This window comes from Sceloporus undulatus, unplaced genomic scaffold, assembly GCF_019175285.1.
Source record: "Sceloporus undulatus isolate JIND9_A2432 ecotype Alabama unplaced genomic scaffold, SceUnd_v1.1 scaffold_17, whole genome shotgun sequence".
Lineage (NCBI taxonomy): Eukaryota > Metazoa > Chordata > Lepidosauria > Squamata > Phrynosomatidae > Sceloporus > Sceloporus undulatus.
In genome coordinates, this window is record NW_024802939.1 from 2,943,846 (window position 1) to 2,959,865 (window position 16,020).

The following is a 16,020-nucleotide window of genomic DNA, read 5'->3' on the forward strand; positions in this document are numbered from 1 at the left end:
GTTTTTCACAATGTAATAAATATATGACAGTTTAGCAAATCTTCTCATCAGAGTCATTGCCCAAACTGTCTTCCTTCATCTTTACCTTTTACTGCAAAAGATGGAAGTTTAGGTATACTTACATCTATAAGATGTTTGACTTCATGCTTTTTGAGGTCACTGCCAATTTTGGCAGCTAGTAGGACACAGGCCCCAGCACATAGCTTTCTGTTCTGCTTATTGAGTTTTCCCTTGAGAGCAAGCTTCTCAAAATAGACAAAGGCCATGGCCACAGTGGGCTCCTCGAAACCACACTCTTCCTGGGCTAGTTTGCGCATCTCTCGCTTCATGCTGAAAGGGGACAAATACAGTGTCAAAGAAAACCAGAGATTACAATACTAATGCCTTTAATGCAGCCAATCTTTAAAAAACAGACAATGCACATACTAATGAGCTGAAATATTATGTTACTCTGAGTGTAATTCTTTGCTCCCTCTAATTCTCAACACTCAAATGTCCATATTTAAACTCATAGCTTTGTGTATAATTAACTTTACATTTCTGCTATCCCCACCTCCCATTGTGCTAGACCAATGAGTGCCAAAGTGACTTTTTGCCAGGAAAAGTTCTTGTCTAACAATAGGTGCTCTACTTTCCCCTCCTTATCCTACAATTTCTGTCATCTACAACAGGAATTTGGAAAGGTAATCAGATTTTTTTGTACTACAACTCCCATCATGTCTGATTACTGAATATGCTGTGTAGACCTGATGGAAGTTACAGTCCATCAATAACTGGAGACCCCCTTTGTTACTGCCTTTTCAGGTTCTGTTAGTGAAAGTGACTCAGATGAAAGGTAAAGGAAGAGCAGCTCAACATGTTTCAGTAAACTTTTTAATCAAAACTAACATTATGCACATGTGAAATGAAACAACTCAGGTAAGCCTTGTCTAAATAAACAGAAACATTTTTAATCTTCTAGAGATCATTTGAAAGCTTCTTTCAAAATACATCTAGGGATTACTTCTTTCACCATCCTTCACTTTCCTTATGATTTCCATTTTGGGGTCTAAACTTACAGATCTATGCTTTTTAATGTGCTGGTGAAGAAGGCTCATTTGCCCACCCCTTTTCTCTTATGTTGCTGGTCAAGCATGCTCAGCAAGGGATTCTGAAACTATCTGCTCTTTACTTTGCCTGTTGTAAGCAGGCACACTACAGTTCTACCAGCTAAAGTAGAACTCCCCTCTTTCCCAGCTCCAGTTTGACTGCACTGTTTACTACAGACACACTGCTGCAATCCAACACCAAAAGTGTGGATTCTTTCAGCCCTCCCTGAGCATCCTCCTAATGTCAGTGCTGCTAATAAAACTTACAGCTAGACTGTGGATGAGGCAGAAAAGTGTTGGGCAGGCATAAAGAGACTTCGTAAAAAGGAGGGCCAGAATCCTGTATTGGCTTATACTTAACTAAGTAACTTTTCCTGGCCTAACCCCCCAAACTCGACAGAAACATCATTCAACCATTATGGTCAGCAGAATGGTCCTCCTTTTCCCCATGCAGTTGATGTCTGGTAAAGTAGGTTGAGGGGGTGAGTTATGATCGTGACAATAGTGTCAAAATCAAGACTAAGGCGGGTTACAAACCGCCATAAAGTACGCGCTCTGCGCGTACTAGGGTTAGGAAGGGCCATATTCGGGTTAGGAAGGTTCTTACCTTCCTGACAGCCCTTCCTCCCAGTACGCGCGGAGCGCGTACTTTTTTGCGGTGCCCATCCACATGGGCGCCGCCATGTTGACGTATTGGACGCTGTGCGTCCAGACGTGTCGCGGCGGAAGTGACGTCGCGAGGACGCACTCCACCCCTCGCGGCGCCACTTCCGCGTTCCAAAAAGGAGCGGCATTTCGCCGCTTCTTTTTTGCTGCGCGGGGAAGCCTCGCGGTCTGGCAGCTGGGGCTTCCCTATGCAGCGAATGGCGGCGGCGAGAAAACGGCCCCTTGAGGGCCGTTTGTAACCCGCCTATGTGATTGTTAATACAGAACAGTTATCGTCTGGCACTAAATATACTGCAGGGCAATTCCACAGCATTTTTACCTTCTTATTTTACTAAGTGTCAACTTGATGTGAGGGAACTTCTCCTTGAAAGTCTCATTCATATCTTTCTTCAGGTCTGATGGCTTCACATAATCAATGACAGTTGTCTGTAACAGATTAAGAAAAATATCAAGGTGAATTTTTTGGGCTATCCCTTTCATACTACAGAAATGGTAGTATTATCAAAATGACCTAAAGTACACCTTGGCAACTGCTACCAGGAATATAGTTATTTTGACATCTCTCCCAGAGGGGATAGCAGCATAAATTCAGTGCAGTAAAACCAACAGGAATTTTATGGCATTTTAAAAGAGAATGCTGTGTACTATCATATTAATATAATGACATTGGCAGCACTACACTAACTTGTTTTAGAAAGACATATTGACAAACCATGCTTGGCTTTACTGAAATCCCAGTGTCTTTAAAGTTCATTTCTATGGAAATTAGATAAATATTTTCAATCAATTACTTGCTTACAGTCTCAGTAAAATCTGTATGGTTGAATGATTATTAAATCAAATTCCATAAAAGTATTATCAAAATATATAATACACTGCATTAAGGTTTTGTGGATCAGAGTCCGCCTCCTCAGCAGACTTGTGGTGTTATTCTCATCCGGCATGCATGCATGCGTACACACACAATCTAGTTTTTATTTGATTTTATTTGTAATTAGCAGGGCCAAAAGATCGTAAAATGAAAGGGATATCAGTAGGTTCATGCTCCGGCCACTTTGTTCTTATCTTATTTAGAAGAGGCTTATTGCTGATAATTCTTTCTTTTCAACTATGCTGTGCTAACTTAATAATGTAGCTGAGGTGAGAGAGAAATCATGACAGACTGATGTGTTCACCTACTAGTATATGAGTGAGGCCATTCATAACATCTAATCTCTTTATGCCCATTTATTCCCTTCTGTACAGACTGAATGTTTTTTCTTGTGTGCAGCTAGCAAAAGACCTTGGTGGCAGGTGGTGCTAAAATGTGTCTAAGTGGGAAATGACCAGATGCATTAATGACATCGCTAATACTATGTAATCCCTGCCACAATGCTGTTAGAAATGAGAGGAGGATGGAGTTGCTGAAACCTTTTCAAATACATTTTGTATCAATGTTAGCTGTAGAATGCAAAACAGATTCCAGGGTTGCCATAAGAGCATGCTGGGTTATTGACATGCCAGGAAACAACCAGGATGCCTTCAGGTGCTCTCCCACTCCATTAGCTCTTAAACAGAGTGCATAATATCATTTTGACCTGATAAATGATCCTTTAGGGGGTGGTAGTCCTAACTTGCTTTTCTTATACTGTATTTCTTTAGTAATCATTATTCCAGTTGTAAGAGACAGCTTCAAAGTTGATGTCCTTACTATTGTTGTTGGTAGTTGTATGCCTTCAAGTCATTTCAAGACTCTAAGGTGAACCTATCATGGGGTATTCTTGGTACAGTTCAGAGGCACTTGCCTTCCTCTGGGGCTGAGAGAGTGTGACTTGCCCAAGGCCACCCAGTGAGTTTCATGGCTGAGCTGGAATTGAACCCTGGTCTCCAGAGTCATAGTCCAAGACTCAAACCATTATGCTATGCACCTGTTTCTAACCCCCCCCCCGCCCCCCCCCCCCCCCCCCCGGCTGATTCCAGATCTTGAATGGCCAGGATCACAAAAGCATCCTTTTGAAAAAGAATTTATCTTTTGCCATAAAGTGTAGCCTATATAATAATAAGATTCCCAACTCACTTGGGAAAAGAACACTGTCTACCATATCTCAAATACAGTACAAGCATAAATATTAGGTCATAGCTTAATAACATTCTAAAATGTTGAGTTACAACTTAAAAACTAATGGCTAATGCAGAGCCAAAGAAGTTGGAAATATATTCTTCTGTATTTTTCTTTCTTAAGCTACCTACATTTATTAAAGTTACCCTTTTTCACATTTCACTAACAAACAAAAAAAGTTTGAGTTGGCGTTATACTCCATAACATGGAAGGCTTAAGAATAATGCAGTAAACTGAGTTACAAGACTACAAAGATCAGAGATGCCAGATAACAGCCAATCCTCGCAAGGCAAGGCCAGCCAACTTCAGATAACTTGGTCAAATCTTTCTTGAAAAAACGCAGATTTTTTTTGTAGTATGTAGCAACTGTGCATGTCTTGGTTAAAACAGCTAAAAATATCCTTGTGAAGAGTGATCTGTTTCAAAATTGATATTTTTTTTTAAAGGAGAGGGATTGGGAGAGGGAAAAGAGTGGGTGGGTAGGAAATGTAAAATACTTTTTAAATTGGAAAACCAATGTTTATTTTTGTTACTTTTATTGTTGTGCTTTGTTAACCTTTTTATTTGTGTAAATAATAAAGTTAACATAAACAACAACAATAAGCATTAAAAGAAAATATTGAGACCAACAAAGTGTGGTTGCTGGGTTTGTGTGTATCAGAGGGTCTGTTCTTGGTTATGAGAACCTGCAATATCTTCTGAGAAAAGTCTTCATTTTCCAACATGGTCTGCATATCATTGGTGATATATCAAGCGTTTTAAGCTGGGTGGCTTCTTCTTTTAAAAACGAAAACAACAAATCTCAGTATTATTAATGTGCAAAATGTGCTTTACCTTCAGCAAATCTGTCAGATAACTCCATGAACTAACTTTTGTGCTCTTTGTAACCTTTGATATGCAGGTTTCTAAAACTACTAAGTCACTATGCATTCTGTGCTCTGGACCACTTTTTTTGCATCTTCAGGTGTATGTAGCCTTTCTTTTTTATCAGTCAGACTGTGAAACATTACGTAATCTCTTGTATGAAACTATTTAAACTGGTTTGCTTGAAGTACACATTAGACTTTTGGGTAGCAGGAACACAAGGTGACGTAATACTTTGTGGGACAATAAATGTTTGTTCTGAGTTCTGCTCACTTGTTCTATGTACTCTCAAAGTCCAAGAGTTCTGTTTTTTCTAAAGGCACAAAGCTACTAACAACTAGTATGTGTTTTTAGAAAACATAACAGTGTCCTCTTCAGCCCCTTGCTTGTTTAAAGGCAACAAATCTATTATTATTATATATCCAGCATTCCTTTAAATAAGTTCAAAGATTGAGAGAGAAGGAGGAAGAGAGGAATGAAGAGGGAGGGAGGGGGAGAGGGACAGAGAGAGGGGGAGAGAGAGAAGCTACACCAAATTGTAATGGAAATGCTATTGGGAAATCCATAAACACTTCAAAACAACTTATTAACTGTCCTGGGAACAATTCAGAAGGGCATTATACTCTCTTCAATATCTACAAACAAGTGGAGTGGGATCTTGAAAGTTGACCCATGATATTCTCTCTCTCTCTCCCTCTGTAGGATACAACGATGTTTTTCCACTGAAAGAATTGTCAGGGGAATTAGAAGGGGGAATCTGCTATGAAATTTTGTTGTTGAAATCTGCCCTGGAGATCTGGCAAAAACTCCAGAGCAGATTTTCAGAAAGCATAGAGAGTTGTTGTAAAGGGAAAGAAAAGAGCAAGTTTTGTTTTTTATCAGATGTATACAGGTGCAATGTTGGATTCTGGCTTCTGACAACTAAGTATTCTACCTTTTCTCCCAGAACATCCTATTTCATCTAATATAGTCAGCCCTCGGTATTTGCAGACTTGCCATCCATGGATCTGAGAATCCGTGGACAGGAAGCCCGTGCTGTTCCCAATGGTGGCGTGTGCCCATGGTCGCACTGCTATTAGGGACAACCCTCGTTGTCACGTCGTGGTGTGCGCACGTGGCAGCGCCACCATTAGGTTCTGTTTTTTTCAATGGCAGCGCAGCTGCATACCATTGGGGACAATGCAGGCTTGAGCATCTGTGGATTTTGGTATTTGCAGGGGGGGGCGGACAGAACAGATCCCCTGCAAATATCGAGGGCTGACTAAATATCACTTGTTAATTCTGAATAATTGTTTAGCTAGAATTGGTCACTTGATAGAAAACCCCATTCTATGCCTAGGTTTTAGGCAAAGAAAAGAGTTCCGAAGTATACTTTTATCCTTTTATCCCAGCTGTGAGTATGGAAGACATTAGCCCACTGTCCGGCCCACCATTAAGTCTCTAAAATCAGCTGAATAGATTAATGTGGCAGACTGTTTACTTTAGAGGACATGAAATATGTAGTTAGCGCTTAAACTTGGAGGAGAGCTGGCATCAGTCCACTGCAACTGGGAGCTATTTATCCTGGCTGACAGTCAACTGTTCAGCCAGACACAACAAAGTCATGACCTGTCATCCTCTTTGGTGCAATGGACAACAAAGCATGAGGAGGTCTCCTGTAGCACCAGATAGGCCAGTCTGAGTATTTACCATGGCCCACCAGAAAGAACAGTTACCCTGGAGACATGTTTGACTATCTATGCCATTCTAAATCACTCTTGAAGTTTTCCAGCAACAACAACACTGGAAACAAACTGGAACAAAACCAAGCAGCAGAATTTCATTCCTACATGGATTTTCTACAATTATTTCCAAGCTGGAAAAAGATGAAATATGCAGTTCAAACCACTAAATGTCTCAAAGAATGGTAACTGCTGTACAAACACATTTTCCACTGCATATTGTAAGCTTCACCAATGTAGATTTTCCTGGGTCTGAACTGCTGTTCACCCCACCCCACTAGCCAAATGTGGGGGCAAATATGGCTTATAATGCATCAAACCCAGTACTGTGTGTGGAATCTGGCGGCAAATACCTCTCTTGGTGTCCTTACCAGGGCAGACATTGACTCTTCCATTTCAGTTTGTGCTTCACCAATCCAAAATGAAGATCACAAATGAAATACCATGAATGGCATCTGGCGAATGATACCCAGAGCCCATCCCAGAGTTTGGCATAATATCTGCCCCAGTCACTATCCTAGGGCCTGTGCAAATTCAGGAGCTGTGACAACATCTAATTAGTGTTAACACAGGAAGTTGCTTTGTGCTCGGTCAGTTGTCCTAGGACTGCAGAAGTAAGAGGAAATAAACAAACTGCATATGCCAAAACCCAGATGAGGTTAATGGAACATAGCTGACTTAACGTTGGATCACACCATTAGTCAATGTAGCTTAGTGTTGTCTACACAAGGGGTGGACAGCTGTAGTCTTCCAGATTTTTAAAATTGCATGTCCAGTAATCCTTCATTATTGGTTATGCTGTCTAGGGCTGATGGGAGCTGTAGGTCAAAAATATTTGGAGGGCTAGAGTTGCCAACTCCTAGTGTTCACATGCTGGCAGCAGCTCTCTACATTTCAGCCAGGGGACTTTTCCAAGCTAACTCGAAGATGATGGGGATTGAATCTAGGGTCTTCTGCATGCACAGTATATGCTTTACCATTGAACTATGTCCCTTCCGAACAAGCTGACTGGCTTTGCTAGTTGTGCTCAAGTCTCACTGAAATCCCTGTTTAAGGTTAGTTACAGTTGGCCCTTCCCTTATGCGGGGGATCCGTTCCGGCCTCCGCGGCATAAGGGAAATACTGCGTAAACTCAACCCCATTAGCAACAATGGGGCTCATTTCCGTGGTGTGCACGTGGCGTGCCATGGGTGCGCGCCCATTGTTTCTTCCGGGGCACGGGAGAAGCCTTTCTGATGCGGCTTCCAGAGTATGCTGGAAGCCGCGTATAGCACGCCCGCGTATGATGTGGGTGCACTGTACTAGTAATTAACTCAAGTCCAGCTGATTTCCATGAGAACTGAGAAAACTGTTTCCCTCTAAAACCAGCTCATTAAGTACTTCATAAACTTTGCACTAGTAGCATTAGTAGTCACCAGAGATACTTTATTAGACTACAACTGTCAGAATTCTCCTCTCAGCATACCCACAGCTATGCGCCTAGAAGATTCTGGGATTTATTATCCCAAAAAGTAATTTTTTAAAGGTCTAATTATAGCCCTTTAAAACTGAGTAAGGGAATGGTGTATACGTAGCTAGTGTAACACAGTTTAGTTCTGTGAAGCATGCATACTACTTAGCAATATACAGTGGGAACTCTGCAGGGGATCTGTTCTGGACCCCCCACCCCCATGGATACCAAAATTTGCAGATGCCCAAGTCCCATTGTCCCCAATGGCAGTGCATGGGCACAGTTGCACCGCCATTGTCCTTAATGGTAGCATGGCACCACTGGGACAACGAGGCTGTCCCTAATTGTGGCACGGCCACGTGCGCGCACCACCATAGGGGACAATGCATGCTTACTCTCCAAGGATGCTCAAATCTGCAGCTGGCAAGTCCGTGATACCAAGGCTCCACTGTGATTGCATCTTTAGTTTGAAACTCTGTGTTCATCAAGGGCAAATAGTAATCACTGCAGGTGAACAGCGAACAGTTAAGTATAGAAGTGTAGTTTTCAGGTAATATAATTCACCAGTGTTGGAATATATCTGCTCTTGTGTTCCTCTGACCAGCTGTCCACCCATTGTATCTGATGGAAATAATGAATAGTTTTTGTGCCTAAGGTATATGACAGAATTTTGAACACAGTCTTAGGGATTCCTTTTACCACCACCACCACCAGAAGAAGAAGATCACTATAAAAGTCAACCTGAATAATTTATACTGTGCTGTACCACAGGAATAAAGAAACATTTAGTGTCTCCACATGAAAAGCAGAAGAGTGCCATTTGTTAATGAAATGATGACCAACCTGTTTTAAAACTGCTCCCAATAAATAAGTATTACTCATTTATATTCCCTTATGTTATTCTAGATAGAAGACTCACAGTGTCATCAAGAAGGGGAATAGCACTGAAACAGTCTACAGATCATCATTCTGTCTCTACCAATTACTTGTGCATTTCAGAAAATGGGGAAATGGAAACTGAATATATTTTTCAAAACAATTCTATTGATCCTACATTTTCTGGAGCAGAGGTCTTGCAGTGACTCATTACAGAACATACTCTTTAGTTTGAGAGGAATGTTTACAGTCGGCCTTCAGTATCCATGGACTCTCTTTATCTGTGGATTCAACCATCCACGACTTGAAAATATTTTTAAAATATATAAATTCCAAAAGGTAAACCATGATTTTGCAATTTTCTATAAGGGATATCCTTTTACTATACTATTATATTTAATGAGACTTAAGCATCTGTGGATTTTGGTATCCATGGGGGATCCTGGAACCAAATCTCAGCAGATACCAAGGGCCCACTGTATTAGAAACAGGCCCTGTTCTGTTTCATTCTATCTTCTGTGGAGGTGTGTTAAAAACACAGAGAACAATCAATCTTCCCAAATGTGTTGCTGCCTGAACAAAAAAACAGATGTTAACTCAACTGTATCCATTGTTTGCTAACAGGGTTGATGCCATGCTATATCAAGTGAAATCCTTATTTTTCTTCACTTAAGGTTAAATATAAAGAAGTGCAACAATTTGAGTAAGTTCTCCATTGATTTTGTGTCTAGCAATGTATTTTCTAAACAGGCTGCTGGTTGAACACAAAATATACGTTATGCACAAAATCAACTGAAAACTTCCAAAGTACCCAATAGTGCCAGTAAATGTTAGGACTATTTCAAGATTTCATGGCTAGTAATGGTATTTTCTGCTTCCACCTCTAGTTATGTCCAAAATTTACTGGAGCTTCGTACATAGTTTGTTGCTAATCATAGACCGGTATGTTTAGTGCCACAACTGATCTGCATATTTCTTTTCAACTACTCTTCTTTCCCAACTTGAAATGTTATTTAGCTGTGATGTAGCTGCAGTTTCCCTCTATCCCCTTCCATAAACTCAAAACCTACCCCCCATCCTTGTCCCCCAATATCCACATTCCCTGCTGTGCATATTTTTTAATGTTCCTGTCATAGTATTAAAATGTTATATCCCTTTAGCACAATAATGCTATAGAAAAAAGAAGAAGAAAAAAGAAAGGAAAATAAATGTTCAGTCTAGCAACCAGAAACATAATGAGGGAATGAAAGTCAGTGGTACTTCCAAGATGATAGAAGAAGGCACTGAAACAGTGAATACAGACGTGTAACTTTAAGATGGCGTGTACTGGAAACTCCCATGACAAAAAACAAAACAAAACAAAAACACGCCCCACAATGAGTTTAAAAAGTTCCTGCTAATGCTGGAATTTCACAAGAAAAATATGGAGACAGGAAAAACATTGTACAGACAATTGGTGGGGAAAATAATGCTAACTACAGCTGTAGCTATCACCAAATCCCAAGGCTTTTGGTCAGCCTGGAGGAATCCTTAAAAGAACTTTTTATAAATGAGGTGGAAAACCTAAGAACTTGGGGATGAATCTAGGCTCCTGGGGTCTCCATCTAGCCTATACCCCTTCCCTACAGAATCAGTTTGGTGGTCTTCCAATTTTTGTATGCAGTTCTTCCCCATTCTAAAACTCTGAAAAGCCTCAGCTTTGTTGTTGGCAATACAAGCTTTATGTTAAAATGTGCCAGTATTTTTCATTCCCATTTGTCTGTGGTCTTACCCATGAATGGAATGTTGTTTCCAAGAATTTTTCTGGAAGTGAATTTGGCTTAAATATAATTTTTGTGAATATCCTTGAGAGAAGAAAATTAAAAGATGCTACTTGAATAGTGGTTGAAGTCACTGGAAGTTTTACTATTGGCTTGGCTGTGGTTTTACTACTGACTAATGGCTTGGCTCAATATAAGGTACCAGGCAAAGGAGATAATTAACTGGTTGAATTATGCAGTTGAATTGTTAGAGCTTCAGATATTATGAGGCAAGTCTGGTTTGCATTTATAGTTTTCTCTTACAGGAGGCAAACAGTTCCACCGTAAAACACATTTTTTTGCACTGTGGTGAAAGCGTTATGCCAATTCCATGCCAAACCATGTTCTGGCAAAAAGTTGTAAGTGCCCAGTGCCATTAAAGATTAACAAACCAAAATCACAGATTTCATTGAGGAAAAACAAGCCCAACCCCAGTTTAAAAGTCTGTGACCTCTTTTGTCTTCTGCCAAATTCTGAAGTCACTGTTTGTTAAATTATATCCCCAGTTTGCCAACATGAGTCTATTTGAAAGGTTGTAACAAAAAAACCAATCTCTGCCAGTTTTTGAATATGCTGGTCGAAAGGTGCTTTACACCATAACTTGTTTAGGTCATCCCACGTGTTCCCTCCTCTCACTCACTGAAGTTCTGTCCACACTTATAAGAGAAAGTAATTTCTGCAAGGCTGGGCTTGCCAAACTCAAATGACAAAAGCCTGCCAACTAGTGAAAGTTTAATTACAAATTGGAGCTCAACATGCAGAGAACAAAATGTTCCATGCTGTCACAAGGGCTAGTCTCAGCTCTGCCCACTTGTGAAATGCAATAATTAAAGCTGTATACCATTCAGTACTAGAAACTTCTCTCTGCTACTGTGTACAGTAGTTTTAAAAGTCAAATGAAGTGTGGGAGCGGCATTTTTATTCGTATATTTACCATGCGCAAGAACAAAATAGGGATGGGATCTGACAATAAAAGGAAAATTTGTGTGAACCTTTTCCCACTGTATCTTCCTGCACTTTGTTGTTCCAAACACCTTTCTCCAAGTATGGCTCTTAAGTGGGCTCCACTTCACCAGAGACTATAGTAGAACAGCTCCATGATTCCAATTCATTACTCACAGCAGCCAGAAAAGCACTAGGATAAAAGCACTAACCCTAACTCTAAAGTCAGCCCACAGAAATGAATTGGATTTAGATTGGTTCTGATGAAGTATAATTCATTTCAACAGGTCTACTCTAAGTAAGACTAAATTAGACTAAGTATGCAAAGGGATCTTGGAACACCTTTGATACTAACTGAAAGAAAGAAGATGGTAGCATGAGCTTTTGCAGACTTGAGCCCACTTCACCTCACACATCTGAGGAAGTTGGCTCGTGTCTATGAAAGCTCATGCTACCAACTCCTTTCTTTCAGTTAGTCTCAAAGATGCTGCAAGATCCCTTTGCATACTGATTTTCCAGACTAACACGGCTATGTCTTTGACTTCTAGATTAAGTAAGACTAGAATTAATTTTAGCCCACTCTGTTTAAGTAGGATCAAATATAAACTTCAAAGTTATAATCAAGACCAGCCCTTTTGTTGTTATTATCAAACCTGACTCACCATATATGAAGGGAATATCAAAACCCGCTTGTGTTTTCCACATGGCCACTGAGGATCATCTAAAAGATTAGGGTTGTATTCAATATAATCTCCCAAATCACTGCCTGTGAAGATCAATGAAAGCAAGCAATTGCATAAAGTCATGCAAGAGACATAAAAATAACACAACACAATCTTATAAACAAATTAAGCATAACACTATTCTTCCCTATATTATTTGCATCTGAAACCTGTGGTTAAATTGTGAGGATGGGCTGGGATCTGACTGTTGAAGTGGGCTCCAATAACCAATAAGGCCTAGGCAAGATGATTTAACACAGTGAAAAAAAAATAACAAGAAATCTATTAAATTAAGAAAATTAGCTAGAAGATGAGATGAAGAAAGACTTCTAATCCAAATGAAGTAATCAAGCTTCTACAGTGAAAAAACATTTTTTTCACATTCTGTGTATTATAAGTGGACTTGAAGGAGATTGTGGACTTATGGACTTGAAGGATATAGAACCATGTTAATACAGGTCGAGTTTCCTTTATCTGAAATGCCTGGGATCAGAGGTGTTTGGGATTTCAGACTTTGGAATATCTGTATTTGCATATGGGTACATATCTTGAAGATGGGACCCAAGTCTAAACACAAAATTAATTTATGTTTCATATACACGTAGCCTGATGGTAATTTTATATAATATTTTTAATATTTTTGTGCATGAAACAAAATGATTTTGACACACTACAAAGTGTGTTTGACACATTACATTGACACATCAGAATATTTTGGGTTTTGGAATATTTTGGATTTTGAAATTCCAGATAAGGAAGACTCAAGCTGTAAAAGGTCTGATGTAGAAACAGCTGCACTTGACTATGTAAAAACAGGAGTAGGGAAGCTTTCTCAACCTCAAAAGCCCCATTCACTCCAGTAAGGAACACAAGGTGCATTCAAGTAGCGGGTAGGGCCACAGCGCAATGCAGGCAAAATGGGAAGCCTTACCAGACCTGATTAATCATATAGGCTTGAGCCTCCCTTCCATACTCTAGGCTAGAGCCCCTGTGGTCTAAGACACACCATATGTCATACAATGATCACAGTACAGTAATTGCTTGTTATTGGTAGACAGACTTGTATCAGTTCCAGGATGCACCTGCTTATGCAAAACCTCAGTATTATGAATATCAGCAATTACTTCATTATCTCTTACCTAATCTTGGGAGAATGGAGCACAGTGCAGTGTTTGTTGTCTTTAGAAAGCACTGTCATGCTACTCTGCAAATGACCAATCAAGACTTCAGATATTCCAAAATGCTACCTGTATCAATGCTCCCTTGGGTGCTGTTAGCCCTTCCCAACGATAGGCTACGATGGCTTGCATTGCGAAACTGTGAGAAGGATGAAGTAGAGTCTATGGTGTTTCTCCGTGCTCCCAAGGCATTGGTTGGAAAAAGAAACTGGGTATAAGAAACAGTCTAGGTAGAAAGAAAGGGTAAGAGAGACACACAAACTTAATACCAACATGCAAAAATCAACAAACAGTCCATTTATAGAAAATGTTCACTTTATCTATTATGTCTATTATCCCGTTGTAAACAGCTCGGATTCCCAGTGATTGGGCGGTATATAAATAAATCTTATTATTATTATCTATGTGTCCACTCAGAAGCAAATTCCATTGAGTTTCATAAGGCTTATGCATAGTTAAATGAATAAAAGATGGTAGTCTTAAATATGTGCTTTATGAATTGAATGCGCTGAAGTTGTATTAGATGTTTGGATGGCACTGTTTTCTAAATGAAGCAGAGAATATACTCACAGAGTTTTCAATTTCCTTTGGATGAAGATCTAATGTGAACTTTATCTTAGGAGTATAATATTTTATGAACTTTTGATAAGTAATCTTACCTTCCCATTATCTCCTAGCTCCACACCTTCAAGGCCAACTATGTCTTTCAAGCAAACTCCTGCAGCAGAATGACACTGCCTCCCACCTTCTGTTTTCACATCTCTGAGGAGCAGAAGTCAGCAATTAGCAGGATATGCATAGAACTATGTGCTCTTTCAAGTGTAAATAAATAATACAAAGTTAGTTATACAGGAAATTATTTTCTTTTCCAAATAGTGAAGACTATTATTTAATTAAGAGAGCCATTACGGTGATGTGGTTTGAACATTGGACTGTGACTCTGGGAACTGACACTCTCTGGGCTCCAGAGAAAGACCTTAGGGCTGCCCTAAGTCAGAAACAACTTGGAAGGCACACAACAATCATGATTTAATTGACAAGACTTCTTTCTAATATTTAATTCCAAGTAAGTTCATGAGAAATAATTCTTTTTGAACATGTTTTACTTCTGCAATAATACAAAACAAGGATGGGGCGGGGGGGGGGGGGGGTCGGGACCCTACCTATCAGGCCCTGGGGGCGTTCAAGCTCCTTCCTCCCCCCTCCCCTCCATTAAAACCACGGCGAGGGAACAGAGGAAAGACAAAACAAAAGTTCCCCTTTTCCCTTTGCTCCGTGTCTTTAATGGCGGGGGGAGGGGGGCGGAGGCGGAAGCTTGAATGCCAGTTACAAGCTCAGAGATAGAGGGAGCGAGAGAGAGAGAGAGTCCTGTGACTCCTTTCGCTTTCGTTTCCTTCAGAGTCTGGCTTCCACTCCTCCTCCTCCTCCTTCCTCCCTTGTGCTTTTGCAGAAGAAGGAAGAAGAAGGGAAGGAAGGGAAAAAAGGAAGGAAGAATAAGAGGGAGGGAGAACTGAAGAAAAGAAGGAAAAGAAAGGGAGGAAGAGGAAGGGGAGAAAGGAAGAAAGAAAAAAGGAAGGAAGGAAGCTTCTAAAAGGAAATATACAGTGGTGCCTCGGGTTACGAAAGTAATTCGTTCCGCGGCCGCTTTCGTAACCCGAAAAGCCTTCGTAAGCCGAAATGCCATAGGCGCTAATGGGGAAAAGCCGCGATTCCGTGTAAAATAGCGCCGAAAAGCACCAAAAGTTTTTTCGTAACCCGAAAAAACATTCGTAACCCGGAACAATTATTTCTTATGGGATTTTTTCGTATCCCGAAAATTTCGTAACCTGGGTATTTCGTATCCCGAGGTACCACTGTACAGTATGTCTAATGGGATATACTGGGAGATGGGATCCATGTATGTTTCATATGCATCTCATAGACATAGACTGAAGATAATTTAATGCACAATATTTTTAAAATAACGTTGTGCTTCTGCATACTGAGCTTCAGCAAAACCCTGAGACCACTATGCCTTGTATAATTCAATAATTCAGTAATTGATCTAAACCTTCAGGATTTCCAAGTTTCCTTGAGTTGGGGGTCAGACCAGATGCTCTCAGGGTCAGTTTGGGGTTTTGGAAGTCCAGAGAAAGGAGACTCAGACTCTACTCGGGACATTTCTCCTGAGAATGGACTCATGTTTTCAAAAACAGTCATTTCTGGATTTTTGCAACAACAAAAAAGAGGTGGGTCTGTGATGCAAAAAGGCAAGAGGCTTCCTTCCAGCCTTGTTTTTTCTCTTTTTTAAAAGACAAATAGAATAAAATACAGTTAGCTGGCCCTTTTTCAGCATGTCAATGGGGATGGAGAGTTCCTGCATGGCAGAATGGGGTTGGACTGGATGGCCCTTCGTGGGGTCTCTTCTACTCTATGTTTTTATGATTAATTAATTAATATATGAAATCAATCTAAGATGATGAATCGTGGCTGTGGAGTCCTATGGCCCTGCTCCAGGCAATGCTAGACTGCAGGCCCCATCATCCAGCAGCACCACAGACTGATGGGAACTGCAGTTTAATAAGGCTGCACACTGCAGAAATAATCCAGTTCGACACTGCTTTAATGCTATGGAAA

At 40.3% G+C, this 16,020-nt stretch overlaps 1 protein-coding gene across 2 annotated transcripts in view; it reads right to left on the minus strand.

Moving 5' to 3' along the window:
* The window catches only part of LOC121917426 (CDK5 and ABL1 enzyme substrate 1-like), a 37,375-nt gene that overhangs the window by 1,966 nt on the left and 19,389 nt on the right, over positions 1–16,020 (minus strand). For both annotated transcript variants that reach the window (XM_042443379.1, XM_042443378.1), the window contains 5 exons: positions 14,064–14,166; positions 13,474–13,630; positions 12,167–12,270; positions 2,074–2,180; positions 123–330 (listed from right to left, as the gene is read on the minus strand). In XM_042443379.1, coding sequence (XP_042299313.1) covers positions 123–330; positions 2,074–2,180; positions 12,167–12,270; positions 13,474–13,630; positions 14,064–14,166 — 679 coding nt within the window. The remainder of the gene's footprint in view (positions 1–122; positions 331–2,073; positions 2,181–12,166; positions 12,271–13,473; positions 13,631–14,063; positions 14,167–16,020) is intronic.